The following is a 25,194-nucleotide window of genomic DNA, read 5'->3' as shown; positions in this document are numbered from 1 at the left end:
CAGTTTCTAGAAACATTGAACTGACTTGTAATGGGGCAAATAAACTTCAGTTTTGTGGTTCAGAGCACATGTACAGCCTCCTTATCAGTGTCAGCAAAAGAACTGTTTAAATTCCCAAGTCTTGCAACAGGTCATGTCCCACCAGAAGGAATCATTTGGCTGAGATAATGTCAGAAAGTGAGTTACCAGCTCGCTACGGTGATTGTAGCCTTGTCATTATTAATCAAACAGCACGTCCTGTTTCTGATGCAGTATGTTATTTTCACCCTACAGTATGTATATTAACTTCTTAGCCATGCACCAGTGGCTCATGACTATAATCCTAGCTACTCAGGAGGCCAAGATCCAAGAATCACAGTTCAAAGTCAGCTTGGCCATGAGACTCTTATCTCCAATTAACCTCCAAAAAAGCCCTAAATAGAGCTATGCTCAAGTTGGAGAGCACTAGCCTTGAGCACAAAAGCTCAAGGACAGCACCCAGGCCCTGAGTTCAAGCCTCAGGACAGACACACACAAAAATACTCTTCCTTACTAAACTTCAGATCTAGAATATTCGAAACAGTGAAATCAGCAAGGGTCAGGCCACTTCTGGCTAGCATTCACTATAGACATGCTCAGAGCTAGAATGTTCGCTTTTCTTTCTATGTCCTAAGCGCAGGGTACAATGTTGGCTAGACTGAATAAAATGTTAAAGTACCTTATCAGAGCACCCAGGAAAGAGTACTTTCTGTTGTTACCGTTGTTCTTAATCTACTCCTGCCTATTTGGAAGCTAGCCAGAAAATAATCAGCCTGTGGTTCGTATGAATGTTCCAAAAAAAAATATTTATTTATAAAAAATACAATGGGATAAGTTTATGCTGAGAAATGCAGCAATAAATACAGTTGAAGAAAACAGAGCAACTCCACATTGATACATTGGCACAAATGAAGACTTCAACCGCACGCCCCAGGCCTACCTCTCCGCCAAGATCTGTCAGCCTCAGTAAGAGAATGAGTACACATCTAATCACAAATGCACACCGATCATGACTTTATTTAAAAATTAGCAAACAATACTGTAGACATTGATATGAAAATTTCTAAAATGCTGCATCTTAGATTTAGTTGGCAAAGGCCACGTGTAGCAATAAACATGAGTTTAGTCTTCCATGTAGAAACCAGATCTGCTAAACTGTAAAAAAAAACAACAAAACAAAACTTTCCTATTGTTTGAAAAAACCAGCTTAAGTGTAAGATCGTAAAAATGCATAGGTCTTTAATAAAAGAACTGGCTGTACAAGAATTCCCCTTTCACAGTATTCCTTTTTACTTCACTTGCAGGTTACTGGCTAGGCTGTAGGATTTAACTGTTACAGCACTAAAAGGCAACTATTTAGGGAAGAGGCAGAAAAAGGAAAAAGGAATGTATGTAAGGCATTAAAAAAAAAAGGTACAAGAAGCATAATAGTGTTTTAGGAAGACAAGATAAAAATTACTCAAGGCTAGTTTGGTTCTCACTGGATAAAAATCAATGGACTATATACTGATTGCCTCTGTGACTCTAATAATCAATGCCTTGGTCACCATATTGGTAATCTCTGGGGTAGTCATCCTGGTATTCGCCATGGTACTCATCCGGGTATTCTGCCTGATAATCACTATCACTGATTTCTGACCCATTTGTTCCCGTGCCTTGACTTCCATTGTGAATGACAGGTTCTGTGGGGGCAGCACAGTACTTGGGGTCGTACACTTGCCGCCCAAGCCCATACACACTCATTCCTTTCTGGGAAGCAACTTTATTGGTCCCCATCTGCAGGGAAATGGTCGAGTTGTCCACTGGTTGTAATGTTAGCTTCTGATCGTAGATATCTCGTCTGGTGCCTGGTGCTGACATCCCTGCCTGGGATCAGAACACGATACACAGGTTACACACAGCAGCTTAAACACATGAAAATAAATCTATGCCTGTTCGTGTTCTATAAAGTGTGATGTTCACGCTGAGTGTGACAGTGGATGCAGCAGGTCCTTCCTTGGGTGCAGCTCACTTAGATGGGGGGAAGTTCTCCCTCTGAAGTGTTTTTAACAGGAAATACGTTAACATATGTCGTCATGCTGCAATTCTATCTGCTACCGAAGAACTATTTTGCTACCATTTTAGGATCCACTTAACATTTTACAGAAAATGTGTTCCTTAGAAGCTCAGTTATAAGAATTCTAGTTTAAGAGGTCTAAAGAGAAACATGAGATAATCTTACCTATCATCTTAAAAAGTCCCCTTTAAAAGCTAAACCAAAAGAGGAAATATAAGTAAATAAATAAAAGCCAGCCTTTAAACAGTGCGATCTTTTGCTTGGACACACACATCTGTTTTTCCTTCTGGTTAGGTAGAAAGGCCAGCTGTTCTAACTGCCAACAAAAACTGCAAGCCACACCCCATTTTCGGTGACTGTGAGAGAAAAGGCCTTTTGATTCTTTTGCTTTCTCAGCAAAATTGACTTTCCTGAAGAATATTCTCTCAATATACTATGCTGAAAAAAATATCCTTGTGTTTTGGGGTGAATGAGAATGAAGTAAGGGTATGCTCTTGGCTGCAAGATAGGAAGGCGCTGCTCACCTGGCTGGCTCCCTTGTTGGTGCCCATCTGCAGGCTAATCGTGGTCTGGTCAAAGGGTTTGTCAGTCTGCATCTTGGGATCATAAAGATGCCTCCGAGTCCCGTAGGCTGTCATGCCTGCTTGGCTGGCACATTTGTTGGTTCCCATCTTTTCAGGTGGAAAGAAAATGAGTGCTATTGATCAGATGGCAACCTCATACCCAACATTCTCTGCTGCTAATAAAGATGGAGCTGGGAATGTGGTTAGTGACAATGAGCCCTTCCTACCAACAAGGCTCAGGGTTTGATTTCCTAGCACCAAAACAAAACAAAAAAAAAAAAAAAGGTGGAAAGATGTGGCTTGGCTAAGTTCCTAAGAACTTATGTTTGTCAGAGGACTAATTTGTTAATTTGTTAATTCTCCTCTAGGTTTGTTTTGCAAACAGAATTCCAAGGACTAGCCAGGCACTGGTGTCTTACTTATGTAATCCCAGCTACTCAAGAGGCTGAGATCTGAGGATTGCAGTTCAAAGCCAACCCAGGTAGAAAAATCCATGAGACTCTAAATCTCCAATTAACCACCCAAAAACTGGAAATGGGGCAGTGGCTCCAAGTGGTAAAGCACTAGCCTTGAGCGAAAAAGGTCAGAGACAGCACTCGGGCCCAGAGTTCAAGCCCCAGAACCAACGTGCACAAGTATATATATATATATATATACAAAATTCAAGGACTTTTTTAAATCTTTAGAAAATATTTATTGATTGTACCTCACAGCATAAGCAACCACACATACACGTGCCTACATAATATTACAGTGGCAAAATTATGGATCATTATTTCCATGCTTCTCTTCTCTTCCTCATTATAGCTCAGATAAGCACACTAAGGGCTGGCTACCTGCTTCAGTCACGGAAATGGATTAAAGCAATCTGGCCAGACAATAAATGTGCCTTCTAACTCCAGCTATGGAGTTAGAAAAAAGTTAAGAAAGTGTGAGTAAATACCAGGTCCGTAATAAGCACTTGGTTGTTTGTTTTTAAAACAGGATTCACTAATATAGCCCTTGCTGGCCTCAAATGCACAATCTTCTACTTTAGCCTCCTGAATGCTGGAATTACAGGCATAAGCCACTGGCCCAGCTCATTAAACTTTTTTTTTTAAAGCTTCAAAATCACCAACATTCTCATGGGAAAAAGAACTACAATTTATAACTTCAACTTTCATACACTGGCCAGAGCCAGAAACAGGAAGAATGAGGAATCAGAACTCAGCCAAGTCCAAAGGAACAATTAATTTCTTTTCCTCACTGAGAACTCTGTGCCTTTAGGACCAATCAAGCACCGTGTTCTCCATTCTACCGTTGGAAGGTTTTGTTTTGGCTCATAAAAACATTAAGGAAAGCTTTTATTACTAAACATAAAATGAAAAAGATTCAGAAGGCATATTAAAGCCAAAAAGGAAGAGGTGAAACTCACTGGAGTTCTAGCATTTTGTGCACCTGTGGTAGAGCAATGCCAGCCAGCAGTTTGAACTTATGGGTCTGCATACAATTCTATAACTGTACATATACTGACACACAGTTACAAAAAAATGCATGAACATACTTAAATTTTTTAAAAAAACACACTGCTCACAGTATTTTATAACCAAACTTTCCCCTTAACCTTTCAAACATGGCTTTATTTTTACGTAATAAGTTTCCAAGTTCAACAAGTTGTAATTTAACCAACAGACTAGTTTGAAAAATCAGGTTTCTAATTTCTCACTCTTCATTGTTTTGTACTTTCTAAAAGTAAACCCACCCCAGAGACTCAGAGGGGAGAGGGGGTATGTCCACAGCACACAAAGCCTTTGGCCAGGATGTGTTTGTGCCTCTCTCCAGGGTAACATGTGAAGGAAAAGGGATCCTAACAAGCATTTGCCAGGATTTTATAGGGTTTAGTGTCCTAGTCAATGAATGACTTTGGCCTTAAGTCTTATAAAACTGCTTCATTTTGCCATATGCCGGTGGCTCACGCCTGTAATCCTAGCCACTGAGGAGTCTGCTGAGGATCACGGTTCAAAGCCAGCCCAGGCAAGAAAGTATATGAGAGTTTCATCTCCAGTTAACCACAAAAAGCCAGAAGCAGAGGTGTAGCTCAAGTGGTAGAGTGCTAACCTTGAACAAAAAAAGCTCAGGGACAACACCCAGGACATAAGTTCAAGTCCCAGATCAGCAAAACAATATCAACAACAATAAACAAACAAACATTTCATTTGTTCAACCATGTTCAGAAATTTATACAGCTTTTCTTTTTAGAAATGGTATGACTTCAGAAAAAAACACTTCTCATTTCCTGGAGAAAGCTGTCAAATCAGGTGACATACTTGGGAATGTTTTCTAGAATCACCAGCCATTTCTATAGACTGTATTTTGTTACTTGTTTTTTTAAATGTATTTAGAAATACGTAAGTCTGAACTCAGGGTCTCATGTTTCCTAGACAGGTGCTCTACCACTTGAGCAATAACTCTCAATCCTTTTTATAGGTTTTCAAATAGCAGTAACTGTAAGCCGAGCATGGGTAGCTCATGCCTATAAACCTACCTACTCAGAAGGTTCAGATTTAGGATCACATTTTAAAGCCAGCCTGGGTAGGAAGGGCCATGAAATTCCAATTAACCAAAAAAAGAATGGAGCTGTGGCTCTAGACTACCAACTTTGAGCAAAAATGCTAAGGATCAGCTCCCAAGCTCTGAATTCAAGCCCTAGTACAACAATAATAAATACTGTAGAGAACACATATCCATTCAAGAAATCTACATTTATAATACTGTATAGACCACATACCCACCTAAGAAATCTACATAATACTGTATAGACCAATATCCACCCAAGAAATCTAGATTACAGTACCTTTACCTATACCTTACATATGAGAGAAATAACATTTTGCATGGCAGTAATTAATGAGCTCGAGTAACTAAACAGTAACATCTCACCTGCAAACCAATTACACTCTGGCCAGCCTTTAATTTTCCTTCATCAAAACGTCTTGTTTGTTTCTCTGCATATTTGACTCCAATGTCGATGGTTGTATGGAATCCTTTAGTTTTAGCCTGGACAGAAACAATTACAGCAGCTGAATAGGCACACTTTAGAGATTTTTTTTTTGCCAGCACAGTTTTGTAGAGAGACTGGTGAAGAAATGTTAGGTCCACAGGCACAAGCCTCACTAGGTAAGTCCACACTAGACTGGAGAAACATATTTCAGGCTAATCAGTGTCACACTGTTCCCTCTGAAATGTGTGGGTTCCAATGAACCCATCAAAGTCTGAGGCAGCTAATAATATCACAGCCTCCCTGCAAAGCTAGTAATTACAGAAGACACAGGGCCTACCCCCCCACCCCCGCCATGCTCCGAACCCCTGTGGGAGGGGACAATGATGAAATCCATCAACACTGACATGAGGGGAATGGAGTTAACCAGCCCTGAAGACATGTACATACCAGCCCTGCCAGCGCCACCAGCGTCGTCTGAACCTGGGTCATGTTTCCATTCTCAAAAAGATCGTTTGCTTCAAATATGTCATGTGGCTTCATACCATAAGCCTGAATAGCTTTAATAAAGTTGCCAATATTTTCCAACTGTAGAGGAAAAAGAGGCACATGACTAACGTGGCAAGCTAAATATTGACATTCTAAGATCTGAAGTCTTCATGACTTAAAGATGACAGACAGGAAAGTACTTGGCAAGGAATTTTTGGTCAGTTACACACAAAAGCACAACTTTCTCTGAAAAAGGAGTTACGTAATGGACTCAATATTTAAGCAATTTTTTTTTCTAGCTCTTTAAGGACAAAAATCTTCCCTCTACATTTTGAAGAATTGTACTATATCACAGTTAGAGTTAACCAGGCCTGGAATTTTCTTTATCCAAGATTGTACACTTACTAAGTAACCCATTACATGCTTTATTCTTAATTGAAAAATAAACCTATGGTTATTTAATTGTCCACAATCTCTCCTATCTCAAAACATTATTCTTAGCGGTGTTAGAAGAGATGGGGAGAATGAGGAAAGGGGTGACTGTGGTCAAGAGGCACTGTGCTCATAAACAGACATGTTGAATTGACACCCCTTTGTATAACTCCTTTGTACAAGTTGCAGGCCAGATAAATACCTGAAATTACTCAATCATACTCATTCATGAGCTAAAACTACATCTGATACACTGTGCTGAAAAGAAGTAATTATATTAAATGCCTTGCTTGTTCCCTTTCCTTCCTATTATGTCTAATTTGTATCTCCCATGTTAAGTTTTGTGAAATGCTTTTTGAAAGTGTGAAGACTGAATCAGGGCTAAACAAATAGTCATTATGGAAACATTTTTTTAGAGTGACAAAACCAAACTCCAAACTTGACATTTGTCTACCAAATATAAAGAAACGAGCTGTGTGTGGTATGTTTGCCTATAATCCCAGCACTTTGGGAGACAAAACAAGAGGACTGTGAGTTCAAGGCTGGCTTAGGCTATACTGCTAGACCTTATCTCCCTCCTCATTTCCACCCCCCCCCCCCAAAAAAAAGACATCAACTAGAGGCAAGAGGCTGAGGCTCTTTGCTTGGTGATTACCTGAGGCCAGTTGAGCGAGGACTCGTTGACCTTCTTCACAGAGCCCGGCTGTAGCTTGTTTATGAGTCTAAAGGCAAAAAATACATGGAACCGCTTATTGACTGGCCAAACAAGAACTGCAATATTGAATCAGTAAGCACTTCGGTAGAGGGCTCACTGGACAGGCAATATCCCAGTCCCAGACAATGCCCTTGGAAGCCATGGGAAGGACCCACGGGGCAGAAGGGCCCCACCCCCGGGGCCTCCTTACTCGCAGAGGATGATGCCATCCTTGAGGCCCAGCTGGAAGTTGGTGCCAATGCTCATGCCTGTCACCTCTTCTATCCAGTTGCGAAGATCTTCTTCCGCCTGGTGATCATATTTGGAAGCAATCTGAAACACAAGGTCAGTGGCTTCAGAGCCATTCCATCACAGCACCACCAAGTCCCGATGCAGGGCCCTGCTTGGACTCATTATGCATGGAGACCCCCACCCCACCCCAAGAACTGGCAGGAAGTGACACGCACCAGCAATGGCACTGAGTTTAACTTTTGATAACTAAGCACAAATTGATGGTTATGATGGTCATGAGAAATTCTGAAGAGCAAATGGAGAAAAGCTGGGACTAAGGAAAGACCATCCATCAAGATGAAGAGACTCAAGTCTGACACACAGGAAATGACAGGATCTTAGTGTAGAGGACACTATGACATCACATGTGATTTAAACTTTAAAGACCAAGTCATCAATCATCACATTAAAAAATGATGGGACCAAAGGAGGATACTCTTGGGAGAGGAACACACAGGCACAATGCCTATGTGCCTCTGATCATACTAAATAATATTGACCAAAAAGAACTCGGAGAAACGGAAGCAAGAAGTTTTTTCTTAGTTGCTGTTTTCATCTTCTTGTTGTCTTGATTGTTCATTTATCTGTCTTTGGGAGGGTAAGGGGGGCCACAGAAATGGAGGGACAAAGGGTGAACAAATGCATCAGTGGTACTCACTAGACACTGTTGAAAATGAATGCTATAACTTGTGGGTGGGGACAGTAAGGAAAAACTGGGAGAGAGTGAGGGAGGGGGTGACATTGTCCAAAAAGAAATGTACTCATTGCCTGAGTTGTGTAACTGTGACCCCTCTGTACATCATCTCAATAATAACAATAAAAATTTTAGGGGCTGGGAAGGTGGCTCAGTGGTAGAGCGCTTGCCTTGCATGCCGGAGGCCCTGCGTTCAATTCCTCAGCACCACATAAGCAAAAAGAAAAAAGCCGGAAGTGGCGCTGTGGCTCAAGTGGTAGAGTGCTAGCCTTGAGCTGAAGAGCTGAGGGACAGCGCCCAGGCCCAGAGTTCAGGCCCCACGACCGGACCCAAAAAAAAAAAATTTAAAAATCAATAAAAAATGAGAGAATTATACAAAATTACTTTATATAGTATCTCAATTAGCCAGCACAGATCACACTCAATGTAGTTCTGTTACCTAGGAAGTTCTGGCACTTGCCTTCTCTTCAGCCAGATACACAGAACATGGTCTGCATGCACAGACTGACACGGATACATGCACACGTGCATACATGCTCTTTCCTCAGTACTAAATGTAGACCACTGAAACTGTTCATGTAGGCGCCTCATAGGAAAGACAAACCATTTTGTCTTAGTACCTACTGCAGTACCTGACAACAAATACTGAATAGAACGAAAGAAAACTGGCATGCTGTGCTATTATTATTACATATGCCAAGACTACTAGGAAAATACAGGTTTTGAAAGATACCATATACTTCAGTTTTTAAAAATACAATTTAGAACAAAATATCACTAAAAATCGCACACTCAAGTTCTTTAAAACCTTAAGACCTCTTAAGAGTCCATTCAATGAGTTACTAAGCAGATCACAGGGGGGAACAAGGAGAGCTCACAAATACTCTGTTCTCTTTGGGTAAAGACACAGAATATATACACATAATCTAGTCTGAGCTATCACAAGGGAACCAGGCAGAAAGTTCGAGGTGCCCTAGGCCCGTTGTGTTGGAATACAGACCTACAGGCTGCATCCAGCTCTTTTCCAAGAGAGAGAACTGGAAAAGGTCTGCAGGATGCATCTCACCTCTCATCACTCAAAACTGAAGTCCACTACGGGGCCTAAAAGCAAAGGGTCTGGTCCCCTCCACCCTCTGCCATCACGGTTTAAGTCTGAAGATGGGAAAAGATCTCATTTCCAAGTTCAAATAAATGGAAGAGGCAGGGACCTGGTACAGGCTCACAAGAGCCTCAAGATATGACTGAAAACACAATGTGAGACTCGTGAAGTTCACAGAGATCTTCTCTCCCAACTTCCCCCTCTTGGGTCAAGGTAGAGATGGAAAGATAAATCTCTAAGTCCTGACTATATTTTCATACTGGAATCTTTTTCTAGGTTGGCTAGAAATATAAACAGCATAAACCAGAGGTATGGATGAAAGGGAGTAAGAAAGTACAGAAGCTAGTATTCTCATGGGTACCAAAACAATTGCTATGGAAGCAAATTTTGAATGTGAATTGAGATTTTTTTTGAAAGTCACTACCTTACATCACTTTTATAATAAAAAATTAAAATTAAAAACAAGTGAAGTCATTCTCAGCCTACAGTAGAGTGACTTACCACTGTAATCCCAGTTACTCGGGAAATTATTAGAAAGATTGTAGACTCTTATCTAAAAAAGTAACTAGAGCTGAGTACTAGTAGCTCAAGCCTGTCCTAGCTACTCAGGAGGCTGAGATCTGAGGATTGTAGTTTGAAGCTAGCCCCAAGAGGAAAGACTGTGAAACTCTTATTTCCAATTAATCACAGAAAAAGCTGGAAGAGCCTGTGTGCCTCAAGTGGTAGAGTGCTAGCCTTGACCACAAAGGAACTCAGCAGGCTCAGAGTTCAACCCCAGGACTGGCAGAAACAAAACAAAAACAACTGGGTGCCGATAGTTCACACCTGCAATCCTAGGTACTCAGGAGACTGCGATCTAAGGATTATAGTTCAAAGTCAGCCTAGACAGACAAACCTGTGACTCTTACTTCCAATTAACCAGCAAAAGGCCAAGAGTGGAGGTGTGGCTCAAGTAGTAGAGCACCAGGCTTGAGTGGAAAAGCTTGAGGCCTTGAGTTCAAACCTTAGTACTGACACAAATAAATACAAAACAAAACCCAAACCAAACAGACCCTAGGTATGTAGCCGTATCATCTTGCTGTTTTACCTTTGGCTGTTCTTTTATCTTTTAAAGAAGCAACAAAGACTTTTATCCCAAATACTGCAAATGTTTTTCTAGTTAGTAGAGCCCAAAAAGTATGGTCTCTTAAAGGCAAGGAGCTGAAAGCAACTAAACGTTCTATTTAAAAAATAAAAACTACTTTCATCCAAAAAAAGCTTTAATTCCTGAACATAAAGAAAAATGATAATATCTTTCTTGTAACAAAAATAATTACCTTCAAATAATTGGTTTTAGCTGGGTGGCGGTGGGTAGTTCCCACCTGTAATCCCAGCTACTCAGGAGGCTGATATCTGAGGATCATTGCTCAAAGCCAGCTGGTGCTGGAATTCCATGAGATTTATCTCCAATTAACCACAAAAAAATCCCAAAGTGAAGCTATGGCTCAAATGGTAGAGCACTAGCCTTGAGCAAAAAACAACAACACAAGCCAAGGGCTGGTGGCTCACACCTGTAATCTTAGTTACTCAGGAGGCTGAGATCTGAGGATCGAGGTTCAAATCCAACCCTGGCAGGAAAGTAACATTCTTATCTCTACCACCAAAAGAGCAGAAGTGGAGCTTTGGTGGAGTTACAAAACATGAGCTACAACCAAGAATGGCTGGGGGAAAAAAATCATTTTGCCCAGCTCTTCAGTCTAGAAAGAGACAAATACTAAGTAGGGTGTGTTAAAGATGATGGGGGGGGGGGGGGGGAGATAATCACTAAGACATATTAAGGCATATATTTAAAATAAAGAATGGGAAGTGGGAGTTAAAATAGGAACAGTCTCAAAATCTCAACTAAATACATTTTCATCTGAAATGTCCTGTTACCTCAAATTCCCTTCCTTTTGATATATCACTTTGCATTCTGGACACCTCAAACCAGAACAGTCCAACAAGCTTTAGTATTTCTTCCCTACCAGAAATTCCTCACAGAACAGACCCTATAAACATCTTAGCAAAAATTTAAAGTATTCACATTGGTCTAATTAGACTAAAGATCACATGCTTTGGGGGTCAAACTTCAAAACTCAGTGCTTGCAATTCCAGAGAGATCTTAATTAAGTACCTGCTGGTCTTTCCCCCACAGGTCTCCATTTCTTCAGGAAAAAGGAAGCCCCACAGGTAAAGCCCCACCCAACACATGATGCACTCCAGAAGTGCTGCAAACTTTTCCTATCAGCTTGAATGGAAAGGAATGAAGTTTTCTATTATGAACAATTATTTCCTTATTGTTCATAATCAATAGAAAACCTCCACAACTGGGACCCTCGTACTACCAAAGGCGCTGGTCTGCCCGGGTCTTTAAGCTTCTAGCCTATTTTGTCTTTGATCCCAAATTTGCATTCCTTTCATACCATAGCTGATAAAAGGGAAGAAGTAATCCGTCTTCGCAAAGCAGGGCTCTATCTTAGGGGAAAAATCGCTGCACACTTCTAATTCCATCAGGATGTCCACAATGCCTTCCTCCCCATCAACCTGGGCCAACTTGCCAAAGACATTCGAAAGCCATGGAAAACCCTGTCTGCAGCAGGACTGGATGCTAGGGACATCAGGGATCAGTCATGTGCCCACGTGACACCACAGTGTTCTTTCTCCAGACATGTTAGAGTCAGTGCATGAGGCAGTTTTTGGTTGCTGTGACAAAATAACCTGAGAAAAACAAAAGATTACTTTGGGGCCACCTGGAGGACATCCAGGTGCATCCTGGGATAAATCTGCAAGGAGACAGACTAAGTAAGCAAGAAGGGAAGAACACAGGTGTGAATGTGGGCAGCACAGACAGCAGCGGACTTGCTGGCAGGCAATGGCTCCGGGTGAGAGGTTGCTTCTGAATCTTAGAGATCTACAGAGATGGTAATAGCTGAACTGCCACAGGTACAATGCCTGAAGACAGAGGGGCTGTGAAGCTCTCTCCCATCAGCAGGGGTCTGGGGAGCCCTCTGCCTCCCTGGTCACCGACCAGCCATCCAAGTGTTGTCTGTCTGCAGATCCAAACTGGAGTCAAAAAATGCTCAGAATCCATACCACTTCCTCCTGAGCTTTGGGGGCAGGGGGACAACAAGGAGAAACCATCTCAGCATTTCTGCCAGCCTTAGGAAACTCTGGAACTCCCTTGGGGACCCACATCTAGATCTCAGATCATGAATGCCTTTGGGAGTGGGGGGGCGGGGAGCTTTACTACGAGATGGCTTTACACAGCATTCAGAGCTCAAGTGACTTTTTTTTGTTGGTCGTGGGGCCTGAGCTCTGGGCTTGGCACTGTCCCTCAGCTCTTTAGTTCAAGGATAGCACTCTACCACTTGAGCAACAGTGCCACCTCCGGCTTTTTCTGCTTATGTGGTGCTGAGGAATCGAATCCAGGGTCTCATGCATGCAAGGCAAGCACTCTACCACTGAGCCACCTTCCCAGCTCAAGTACCTCATTTTAAAGGAAGAAGCTGGGCACACCTGTGATCCTAGCTACTCCAAGAAGCCTGAGATCTGAGGATTGGAGTTTGAAGCCAGCTTGAGTAGGAAAGGCTGGAAGACTCTTTACCTCCAATTAGCCAGCAAGAAGTCAGAACTGAGTATGTGGCTCAAGTAGTAGAGCCCTAGTACTGGCTGGTGCAAGCACAAAAACACACACACACAAAAGGTAGAGTAAGTGTGGACAAGAGTATAACAAGTATGTTGAGTATTTAAAATAAAACCACCTTTCCCCCCTTTCATGAAAAGGAGCGGAGGAGCACTTGTGTATGTATCTTTGTTTAATTTGTAACAAATCCTTACAGACAGATGCAAACAGTAAATCCTCTCTTGCAACCCAGAATCATGTTTATGAGTTTTGGTACATGTAAGAAGGAATATGATTCCTACAATAGTTGGCAGTGATGGAAGTATGGTTAACTCATGAAGGCTGGCTCAGAATAAAGTTGACATGAAAGCTGAAAAAGAAAGAAGAAAATGAGAGGATATGAGGTTTCTATTAAACCATAGGATGGAATTTCCCATTTCCTCTTCGTAAAAAAATTAGTAACCATGTCTCATAAAATGGGATATAAAAACATATGCTGCTTTTTGAGGCCTATTGGTTCATTTTTTCACACAAAAAATGTTTTTGGTTTATTTTTTAAGTAGGATATTATGGGGGAGGGAGGGTTAAAGTTCAAATACCCACATGCCATGAAGCTTGCATAAATCTTACCTAAGACAAGGTAAGGGCTGGGTGTGATGGTGCATGACTATAATCCCAGTGGTTGGAGGCCAGCCAGGGCAAAAATAAACCATGGTGGTTGCTCACTGCTATAATCCCAGCTATTCAGGAAGCAGAGACAGAAGGATTACAGATGGAAGCCAGCCTGAATGAAGTCAGTGAGATCCTGCCTTAATCCTAGCTACCTGAGAAAAGGCAAGAGGATCACCATGTAAGGCCAGCCCAATCAAAATTATGAGATTCCTGGAAAATCATTAAAGCACAAAAGGCTGGTTTATAAATGGTAGAATTCCTGCCTAGCAGGTCGGAGGCTCTAAGTTCAAAACCCAATCCTACCAGATAACACTGGAGTCCAAGTTCTTTTTATATATACATCAAAGCAGGAAGTGATCCAATAGGAGACTCAGAGTTCCTCTGTAAAGCCAGTCAGAGTCCAGTTTTTTTCTAGCCCTGAAGGAAGAAGGTGCTGGGAGGCAGGCCCCAGGACAACAGTAAAGGCACCTCCTCGTAGGTCACTGTGAGGCAAAGAGAGCCCAGGAAAGCAGGAGAAAGTTCTCTGGAAGTACTGACAGCTTCGTGACCCACAGCACAAGCCTCCCAGGCTACGGCCAGGGCTTGCTCACAACCAGACCTGAACACGTACAGACCCGCCTCCCTGACCACCCTCTCGCACTCCATGCCCTTCTCCCCTGCCCCCTCCTTGAGCTCCGGCTGAGGATTACATTGGAGAAATTCTGGAAACAGACTGCTTGGGTTAAAATCCCATGTCTCTGCCAGGTGCCAAGTTTCCGCTGCTAAAAACCACAGATCATAGGTTAATTCATGCCAACAGTAATACTTGACACTGGAAGGCAACCCTCCTTTCCAGTGAACACAGTCCCTCAGTAACCATGGGGCACTGGTTCCAGAACATTCACCAACCCCGACAGACACCAGCACAGCTGATGCTCAGGTCCCTTGCGAAACAAATAGTACCTAAAGCAGTATTCGTAAATAACCTACGCACATTGTCCGATATACTTTGTGAGTGATGGAATCCAGAGGGTCTACCATAGAGCTACCTTTCCAGCCTCCCTGTCCGTATATTTTCAAACCATCTCTAGATAAATACCTAATACAATGTAATTCTTTGTAAGACCAGCTTAGGCTCTGTGGCTAGACACATAGTCCTTCTCAATTCCCAGAGAAGCAAGTCCATCCCAAGGTGGCAAGCCAGTACAGCATAACACAACTATAGTATCAGCCACTCAGCAGGCTGAAGCAGCAGAATCTCTCAAACCTGGCAGTTAGAGACCAGTCTGGACAACATTTTAAAATCCATCTGGAGAGTGGAGGTAGGGGAACGTGCTGGTAATACATGCTATTACTGAATCAGACAAATACACTGGAATAGTCGCCAGTGTTTTTGTTTTTTTTTTTAAAAAGCACTGCTTTAAAGCAGCCCACAGGAATTTGCCAGGGGTGCTGTCTGCATGGGGCAAAAGTTCACAATAAGATATTTGGCAAAGACGGGCACAGTGACTCACGTTTGTAAATCCCAGCTACTTAGGAGGCAGAGATCAAGAGAATCGAGAGGTGAGGCCAGCCGCCCCCCAAAAGTTCCCATGATCCCATCTCCATCAATACACCAGGTAGTAGTGGCACACACGTGTCATCTAAGCTATGCTGGAAGCCACCAGAAGTAGGATGGACCCAGGTTCAAGGCCAGGAAAATGCAAAACCCTACGGGAAGTCAGAATAACTAAAGCCAAAAGGCAGTGGTCGCAGGAGCTGCCTGGTAAGCGCAGGCCCAGAATTCAAGTCCCAGTACTGCAAAGGGAAAAAAAGGACATCTACGGCAGAGATGTCTCTGAAATAAAACACTCTCCTCCTCCTTCTCTAGGCCCTCCTTTAAACAAAGTAGCAAATGCCACAGGCATGTTTTCCAGGCACTGTAGACAGAGGTAGGGAAGTACCCACAACAGAGCTACTGCCATGGAGAGAAGAAAAAATGGGGAAAGAAAATGAAGGCTGGAAAGGAAGAAAATTAGAAATGAAAGCTTGGCTTGGCTGGCAAGATGGGGGCAGGGTGAGGTAGTGGGTAAGAGGGCTTTAATTTGACATTCAGGGCTTGAAGAAAAGGGAAAACCAGAAACAAATGTACCTCAAGTCTGCAGAGCAGCCTGAGGGGTCTGGTTTTGCTGCAGAGCACCAGAGAACCCAAGATTGCCATCTGGGGGTTTGCATACATGCAATTTCTATACTTGACTAGAAGCAAGGTATGATCCACTGTTGCTATTGACCAAAGCAGAGTCGTGTGTCTGAACTGACCCACTCTACGAAAATCGAAAATCGCTACACATGGTACTGATTATTTTCTCTCCTGTTTCCTCCATGGGCAACAAAAGCAGAGGGAAAAGTGTAACAATGAAGCACTCCATCACTTCTAGAGCCTGGGCAGCAGGCTGAGAAGCTGGAAGTGGAGGGGGAAGACCACAACCCAGCCACGTGTCTGGAATCCTAGCTGAGATTTAAGGATTACCCTTCAGTGCCAGCCCAGGTAGGAAAGTGTGGGAGTGGAAGTGGAGGTGCAGCTCAAGTGGTAGAGCACTAGCCTAGAGGAGAAAAGCTCAAGGACAGTGCCCAGGCCTGAGTTCAGGCCTGAGTTCAAGTCCCAGGCATGCACGCACATGCGCGCTGCACGCACGCACACACACACACACACACACACACACACACACACACACACACACCACACACACCAGAGTCTACACATTCAGAAGAGGAAAAAAATAAGACTAACTTGGGAATCCCCACCAGCCTCATCCAGCCACTGAATAAGGTTCCCCTGGGGAATGCTTGGAGGGAGGTAGAAAATAGTCCCTCCCAGCTTAGGTTAGGACCACCCTCAAAGTGTCCCTCCAGGCAAAACGGACCTCTCTTCTCTGTAGATGCCTCACTGAAGAATCACTACCCCCTGGGAAGCTTTCCAGTCCCAGGGTAGGAGGGAAGATACTGGGAGGCTCTCTCCTCTTCTCTGCCCACATACCTTCTTCACTCTCAACCTCGTACCCCCTGCACGTACAGGACTCAAAAAATAAAAACAACAACAAAACAACAAAACTTTTGAGCTTTCAGTGACTCACTCAAAGGCTTAGCAGTGAACTGGGTGAGGGAAACAAGCCCTTTCTGAAATTAAGAAACAAAAGAAGTATCATGTTGAGAAATCAAGCCTGGAGCCAGTGGCTCACGTGCACACCTGTCATCATAGCTACTCAGGAGGCTGAGATCTGAGGATTGCAGTTCAAAGCCAGACAGGGTGGGAAAGTCTGTGAAACTCTTATCTCCAATTAACCACTAGAAAACTGGAAGTGGAGCTGAGGCTCAAATTCTCAGGGAACAGCATCCAGGCAGAAAGAGAGCAGAGAGCAGAGAGAGGAGAATAGAGAGGAGAGGAGAGAGAGAGAAGAAGAGAAAGGAGAGAAGAGAGGAAGAGAAAGGAGAGAAGAGGGGAAAAAGGAGAGAGAGAGGAGGGAAGGAGAGAAGAGGGAAGAGAGGAAAAGGAGAGAAGAGAGAAAAGATAAAGGAGAAAGAGGAGAGAGGGAGGAGAGAAGGAGGAGAAGGAGAGAGGGGAGAGAGTAAGGAGAAGGAAAGAGATCAAAGAACAAGCAGAAAACTGTCATGTTGAAAGCTCTGCTCTACAGAGCTCTGTTCTGGCTCTACAAAAAACTCCTGGACACTGAGGGCCATGTGGACAGAAGGACGCAAGAGCAGTGAGCCAAGGATCTCACATGGCAGGCCTGCACAAGGACCCCAGGAGGCCATCACTTTCCTGACATCACATCCAAGACACTGCAGCCCTGCTCCACCAGTCCCCTCATCCAGACACAGATTCCTGAGTGAGTGGTCAGCTTCTGGAGGTATTATCAACATCTAGAAGATAAAAGCAGCTCAGAATGCACGACTTGGCCAGACCAGTCAGCTTCAGGGAACCAAGGCTCTCAGTTATGCAGTATGCTTCAGGCACTAGTATCCTGAACACTAGAGCTGACTTAACCACCTTATTAGTTTCTCCCAACATTGCTGCACAGGTATATTACCATATCCTCATTCCACTGAGCTGATACAAAGATAAGAAGCCATTTGTTCCAAACCCACAGTACATCTGGTAAAACCAGGATCCAAACCAGTATTCAAGTTCTTGAGGCCCAGGCTCAACAACTTCCTCTCTAACAAGAATCTAGCAAGAAAACATCTTCTAATTGACAAAGATTCATTGGTTATGTTTTCCTAAAACCCACAAGGTATGAATTTCTATAAGAACAAAGCCTGAGTTCCCACAAACAAACTAGGATCTACCCGTGGGCTCCAGAAATCCTTAATAAAAATCTTACTTGGCTGAGGATTGGGAGTTAACAGAAACAATGAACAGGACCCATGCCACAGTCGGCAAATGCCTAAAATAATGTTGAACCTGCCAATAACTCTAAGGACAAGTTTCCTGGAGGTTCAGCATTTGCTCATCCTCCTGGAAACCAAGGTACCAAAACCATCCAATGGTCACAGCTACCATTAATCACAGCTCATAATACACAGGTACGTGGGGTGGGGGGAAAAAAAAGAAAAGAAAGCAACAACAACAAAAAACACCCCTCAATAATCCTCAAGCCCCAACCTGGATGGACAAGCAGGCACAGGGAAAAGCAGTTATTTCTGGTGGATGGCAGGCAGCACTGGCAATGCCTTTGCATTAATCCAAGGGAGCAGGTGAGGCGCACAGAACAACCTCACAAAAGAGCACCAAAAGCTGCCGTCCTGGGATGAGGAGCAGGACAAGAATCCCCATGAAAATCCCACAGGAAGTGTGAGTATTTTAAAGAGCAAAGTTTGGTGCTTCTCTCCTCTTTTCATCGGAGTGAATCTTCCTTATCTGTTTTTGTCAAGATGAGGGTGGGAGGTGGGGAAAGTAAGTGGACAAACCAAAATGGTCAGCCGCCAGCAGGAGCTATGGCTTGCTGACTTGCCAAATGGCCACTTCTACAGGTCTGCAGGGAGAGGCAAGCACTGGCCAAAGCTTTGCAAAAGGTGACCCTGACTTCAAACTGAGTCTAGGAAAGAACCCTGACCAAACAGGTGTCTTCTTAGAAGATAATCCACAAATCACAACCCGGATAGAATTCTCTCAGTGATGTATGCATGCAGGGTAATATTAATGAATAAACTACTTAAGACTAAAAAAAAAGGCAAGCAAGTGATATAAATCATCACACCATTCTAAAACATTATGTATTTACACTTCTGCATTCTCTTACGTGGGGTTAATTTCCAGTTTCAACAATCAGTTACTGAGCAAACCCCTCTGGTGGAAGACACATCATTACAGCTTTAATTAAAAATGATACACTTCTGAACTTGAAAATGTTAAGACAGGCCACCTGTGCCTTTTCCCAGTAATTCTGGAGCTCTAGTTTAAGGCTTCATTTACAGTTGGAGTCACCTCGGGGCTCTACCTTGAGGCTCCTTTCCTCAGTTCACTCCACAGGCCAGCAGCTGTGGTCCAGAGGCCCCTGGCAGCCCCAGCTGAAGGACCTTCCTGATCCCTCGCTGCTAACTACAGAATTGTCTCATTTATTCTTATTAAGTCCTCTAAGTGGTTTTCCCCTGCTGCGGAATAGCATTCTGTAACCAGAAAAGAGTCCCAAAGCAGCTCCTTTGTTCCAATCACATTCCAGGGAGCAGAAGATGGAATGCACTTGAGCCATCCATCCTGCAGGCCCAGCCTCCTCCCGGAATGGAGGTTCTGAGCTAAGATCATGTCAGCTGTCCTGCCACACCTCGATTTATTCCTCCACTTTCCCTACTCCCTATAAGAAAGGTCCCTGCTGCATCTGCTACGTCCCAGAGAGGGCATGCTTCCTGGCACCCTCAGCATTCCAGAAGCTTCACTGGCTCTGTTTATAGAGCCAACTGTTTTTCCTCGTCCTTTATTAGTCACTGGGATATCTGTGCTTTCCTTCCGTTCCCCAAATTGCACTGAGGGCCAGGCTCAACCTATAGGAGGACAACAGCATTTTGTGTTGCTATCCTACACTGACTGGTTAGACCAGCATCTTCTACTTTGCCATGGCCATATCATGGTTCTCTGCACATCATAATTTAGGCATCCTTTTGTTGTTATAAGACTTCATTAACCTAGGCTGAAGAATGCCATGTTTTAATGCTAGTTTCAACTTCTTGTCCCATTTTTTTAAAGTTTGTTATATTCTGCTATATATTATCATCTAGTCAAATATTTTAATTTTACAGACCCCCCCCTTGGAAATTTACTAGTTAAAAGTATCTAATTAAGATTGGCTGAGTGTTGGTGGCTCACATCTGTAATCCTAGCTACTCTGGAGGCTGAGATCTTGGAAGATCACGGTTCAGGGTTAGCCCAGCCAGAAAAGCCCATCAGATTCCATCTCCAAAAGTAACCAGCAAAAGTCTAGCTGGAAGCATAGCTCAACCCATTTCACTTGTCTAGCGCCACTCTGGAAAGTACAATGGGTACAAACTGGGTACAATTTGGGTATAAATTGGGTACAATTTGTACAATTATGTACAAAACCCAATACCACCAAAAAACAAAGCATTTACAATTAAAGGTTCCTTCAATTTGCTGCTGAACAGTTTTCACAGATAAAAATGTAGATCAAAATGACTGATTAATACAAATAGAACACTTAAAGAGTAAGGGATATGCAAATCCAAGAAATGTTAACACTAATTTCCTATTACTAAGAGTCAATAGCTACAATGTGATCTTTGAGTAACTACACACAAACAGGTACACCTCCTAGTACAGTGCTTGGTTTTGGGATGGAAACTCAAGTTTCCTTCCAGTAGAGGCGTTAAACAACTTGACAATATCAAACAAAGTAGTAAAGGACTTAGGGAAGACCAGAACCCATGTGTGCTTGAATTGAAGTCCACATAGGCTCCCCAAAATGCTTATGCTTTTTTCACTGTTCAATGAGGGCATTTGTTCATTTTCATTATTACTTTTTAAGTTGTTGTACAAAGGAGTTAAATGAGGTTTTAAGAAAAAAGACCTGACATTCTAATTAACATACAAATTGTATAATACATAAAGAAAAAAAAGCAAGGTGCCCAAACCAAGGAATATCATAGCTCATGTTTCCATGTACCCATTCTTTTTAGGGGGATGAGGGCAATATTGGGGTCTGAGCTCCGGGCCTGGCATTCGCTAGGCTGCAGTGATACAGAGGCCATGCTTCCAGAGGGGATTTTCATAGGTTATTTTTAGGATAGGGCCTTTCTTCCTGCCTGAGGTTGCCAGGGTCAGGATCTCCCACTACAGGCCTCCACCCAACCAGACCAGTCCTCATACGGCATCACATCAAGCTTCCTTTCTATGAAGGAGTCTCACAGACTTTTCTGTCTGGGCCAGCCTGGAACCATCGTCCTCCCACTCTCAGCCTCCCATGTGTTTGGGATGTCAAGGGAATGAAGGCTACTGAGCCTAGCAATGGGTTGAGATGCCTCACGACTTTTCTGCCTGGGCTGGCCTCAATCCATGATACTCCTATTCTAAGTCTCCCAAGTAGGTAGGTAGGATTACAGGTGTGAATCATTGAGTCCAACTGGGTTGTTTTTTGTTGTTGTTGTTGTTTTTTGAGACAGGCTCTTACTATGTAGTCAAGACTGATGTGGAACTCACCATGTGGCCCAGGCTGACCTTACTCACAATCCAGCCTCAGCCCCACAAATTCTGAGATCACAGGTGTGTACCACCAGCCTTCCATTTATATCCATGCAACAACAGTTAAGCCATGAGGCTTAACTATATGAGATGTACCACTATCTCATGCAAAGACTAGCAAGCATGGGTATTTGGTTTCCAAGCCTAGAACAGATGAGAAACAGCATAAGAAGAATTATCAAATGTCAAGAAGAGACAGATGGGTGACAAAAATAAATAAGGAGAGGGGCAGACAAAAGTGACTTGTGGTAGAAACATCTACATTCCTCACTGAACTAAGACATTGCTTGTAGAGGTGAAACTAGACTATTCCAACTTTCTTGAGTGACCTTGAGTGACCACACCCCCTCTGAGCTTCTGTGCCCTCCTCAGTCCAGGGCTTTGGGTAATCCTAGCTAACTGGTTAAGATCAAAAGACTTCCTATGAAAGGGTACTGTATGAAAAGACCACATAAACGAGAGGGGTTATTAAAAAGAAATAGGTTTAATGCATAAAGGGATAACCCCACAGCCTTTATAACTAACTTTCCTAAGGTTCTGAAAAGCAAGGTTTTGCTGTTTGAAACATTTGTAATTATAGTGATCTAGCCCCAGTCTATGAATTTCTTTGGGTTTGCTCAACTAGAATTAAGAAAAGGGCAGGGGCTGGCTACATTAGTCAGCAAAAAGAAAACCAGCTTGGTTCTTAACATCCAGGAAAAGCCTGTGGACTACTTGAAGGACAGCCAAAGTTATCAGTAGCTCATTTACAATGCAAAGGTAAAGAGAGCAGGCAGAGCTCACCCGCCAAGAATCACAGGCGGAGTTGTAATTAAAGTGCAGGATCCAGGCCAGAGCAAGGCGTCCAACAGTTCCAGCTCTCTGATCAGCTTCAGGCCCCCTAAAACTTGATTTGTAAACCATGGAAGGAAGCAAGGAGCAATATTTTCCAACAAAGTTTTCGGTTGGAGATGTTTATTCTCAAATGGTACACAACAAACCTCTCACCTTTCTGTCTCTTCCAAGAAAAAAATTATGAAACCGTTTTAAAATATGAGCGAAAACCGGGTGTCTATGGCTCCTGTCCATAATCCTTACTCAGGAGGCAGAGTTCTGAGGATCGCGGTTCAAAGCCCGCCTGGACAGGAAAGTCCTGAAACTATCATCTCCCATTAATCACCAAAAAGCTGGAAGTGGAACTTGTGGTTCAAGTGGTAGAAACTAGCCTTGAAAACAAAAAACGAAAACAAAAACCTCAGGGAGAGTGCCCAGCCCCTAAGTCCAAGCCCCAGGTCCATCACAAAACAAAAAAACAACACAGGAAAAGGAGATGGCCTGGAAAGGTGAAAATCCTAACGATTTCAGATTAGATGCTCAGACTAAAACCAACTCCCATCTCCAGGCCGGTTCAAAATACACTGAACCACACAGGAGGCGAAGGAGGCCAGGAGGACCCAACAGCGGGCAGGCGGGCCAGGAGCGCCCCGCACATTTTGCCCGGGTTGGCGCGGAGGGCATCGGCTTCCCACCGCGGACACCCGCAGCCCCCGGCTGCGGCGGCGGCGGGGTGGGGTGGAGGGGATGTCAGAGGCCTGACCAGGCCGGGTGCCTTCTCCCCGCGGTGGGCCGTCCGGGCGGAGGCTCCCCGGAGGTTAACGGGAACGAAACCCCCGACGGCCCTCCTTTGTGGCGCCCGGGCCCGAGCCGCAGCCAGGAGACAATGAGCGGCCTGTGCGCGGTTCCACGCCGATTGGCTGGTCCCCCCCCCCCTCCCCGAACCCCTTGATGTCATGGGCTTGGAATGCAGGCCCGGAGGAAGGAAGGAAGGAAGGAGAGGATGGGGGGGGGGGACGCCCCTCATCTCTTTCGCAGGCAGGCCAAAAAGTTACAAAGATCAACCCGACTATGCGTTCTTAGTTTTGGGGGGGTCAGGCTGACCGTCACCAAAACCCCAACCGCCCCGGGCCAACAAACCCCGCACAGAAGTAAGTCACAAAGACTGCGGCGCGGTGACAGCCTCCAGCCTCAAACTTCTCCGGGTTTTATTTTTTAAGTGGTCCCCGATCCGCAGCGGACTCCGCTCGCCAAGAGCGCGCGCGCCCTGCGCTCCGGCTTTGTCTCGGGAGAAATCTACCCACGGCTCCGCGGACCCGGTCCGTTCCTGCGGGGCGTCCTCGGGGTCGGCGGGACCCCCCGCCCCGGCCAGGATCCCTCCCCGCCTCCCCTCCCACCCGGGACGAAGACAATAGAGGCCCAAGCCGGCCACGTCGCCGCCGCATTTCGCCCCCGGCGGCGGAGGGGGCGCCGGTGGAAGGGGGGGCGCGGGGGGGGGCGTCCCACCGCAGCCCGGGCCCCGCGCACGGGAGCGGGAGAGACGGCTGCTCGCGGGGACCCCGGTGCGACGCCGAGTCCCGACTAAGGGCGAGGACCGCGCAGCAGCGCCCCCTTCCCGGAGGGGTGCTCGTCCCGCCGCCGCCCCCCTCTCCCTCTCCTCCTCCCCAAGCCCGGAGGGGCCGGCGAGGCGGGATTCCGGGCGTCCGGGGAGCCTCCTGCCCGCCGCGAGTCCCGGTCCGCGACGCGGGAACAAAGCCAGGACCGCGGCCGGGGTCGGGGACCCCGGGGTCCCCTCGGCGTCCCCACCCCGCCGACCCCCGGCGTCGGGCGCCCCCCGCCCCTCGCCGTCTACCCCGACGTCTCGCGGGGTCTCCCGGCCCCGGCGGCGTCTCGCGGGGTCCCCCGGGCCGGCGTACCTTGTTCTTGACCTCGGCCGAGAGCCCGTAGGAGGGGCCCTTGTTGAAGTGGGTCATGGTGCCCGGAGGAGGCTGCGCTGGGGTGCGGGAGTCCCTGGCACTCGGTGTCCCCGCTCCTGGCCCCGAGGGGTGGCGGCGCGGGAGAGGTTCGGAGCTGGGTCCCCCGCGCGGGGCAGAAGCAGCCGGGACGCGAAGGAGAGGCGGTGCCTCGGCCACTCGGTGCTCGGGGTCCCGCGGAGGCTCGGGTCCGCTCCGAACAGACGCGCTGGCTGCCGCGCCCGCCCCGCGCTCCGCACGCAGGGCCCCCCGCCCGGTCCCCCGGGCCTTCGGGGATTGGCTGGCCGGCCCGACCAATGGAGAGCCGCCTCCTCCGCCCCTCCCCGCCCCTCGCGGGTCCCGCGCCAGGAGCCCCGCCCCCTGGAGGCCCCTCCCCTCCCTTGGTAGCCCCGCCCCTCCGCGCCCGGGGCGTCCTCCACGTCCATCGGAGGGCTGGGGCGCGGAGGATGCAGACCGGCCTCGGGGGGCGCCCAGCGGGGTCTGCGCACCCCGAGGAGAGCGATGCTCCCGACCCGCCGCGGGAGCCGACTGGGTCCCCAGTGCCCGCCCAAGGGAGACCCCGCCAGAGCCCGCACCGCCCACCCCCCGTCCCCGCCGCGCAGCCGCCCACACCGGAGGGTCTGACCTCCACCTCCGGGTCGACCCGGACGGGAAGATCCCGGGCCGACTGACGCCTGGACGCTGTGCGGGGTAAACGGGGACGTGCGGGGCCCGTGGGGGGCCCGTGCCGTGTCTGCTGGGCAGCTGCTTGCTTCCAGCATCTTCGCCCCCAGGCAGCTGGCCCCACGGTCGGGTCGTCCGTGGCTCTGCCTTGTGATTATCGTGATCTCTAAGTAGCTGCACCGAGGCCTTTCAATGAATGAGTACCCTGCGTTTCGATCGCTCACCGGTTCCAAATCCCGACCCCACCCGTCCCCTCAAGTGACCTGGTTCTTCTTTGGTTTTTAATCAAGGGTCCTCATGGAATGAGAAATAGTTTGTGTGGAAAGTTTCCTATAAAGCAGAAGTTTTCCTAAAACTTCTCGTCTTTTATGGTCCTTTTGCTTCTGTCTCTTTGCATTCTGACCTGAAAGTC

The 25,194-nt window shown here is 45.9% G+C and overlaps 1 protein-coding gene and 1 non-coding gene across 2 annotated transcripts; one reads left to right on the top strand and one right to left on the bottom strand.

Annotated features, from left to right (window-relative positions):
* Window positions 1-1,427: 1,427 nt before the first annotated feature.
* On the bottom strand, window positions 1,428-24,342 carry Cnn3 (calponin 3). Its single transcript, XM_042677813.1, has 7 exons — window positions 24,063-24,342; window positions 7,441-7,562; window positions 7,191-7,257; window positions 6,065-6,202; window positions 5,557-5,673; window positions 2,599-2,745; window positions 1,428-1,884 (listed from the first exon to the last, which is right to left on the bottom strand). The coding sequence occupies exons 1-7, from the start codon at window positions 24,117-24,119 to the stop codon at window positions 1,543-1,545; spliced, it is 990 nt and encodes a 329-aa protein (XP_042533747.1). The 5' UTR covers window positions 24,120-24,342; the 3' UTR covers window positions 1,428-1,542.
* LOC122112983 lies at window positions 13,124-13,247 on the top strand. The gene has a single exon (XR_006148350.1). It is a non-coding gene; the product is annotated as a small nucleolar RNA SNORA40 (small nucleolar RNA).
* Window positions 24,343-25,194: the final 852 nt, after the last annotated feature.

This window comes from Dipodomys spectabilis, unplaced genomic scaffold, assembly GCF_019054845.1.
Source record: "Dipodomys spectabilis isolate Male_0828 unplaced genomic scaffold, ASM1905484v1 ptg000002l, whole genome shotgun sequence".
Classification (NCBI taxonomy): domain Eukaryota; kingdom Metazoa; phylum Chordata; class Mammalia; order Rodentia; family Heteromyidae; genus Dipodomys; species Dipodomys spectabilis.
Note: the sequence above shows the minus strand (reverse complement) of the source record. Positions and strands in the feature narration are given on the sequence as shown.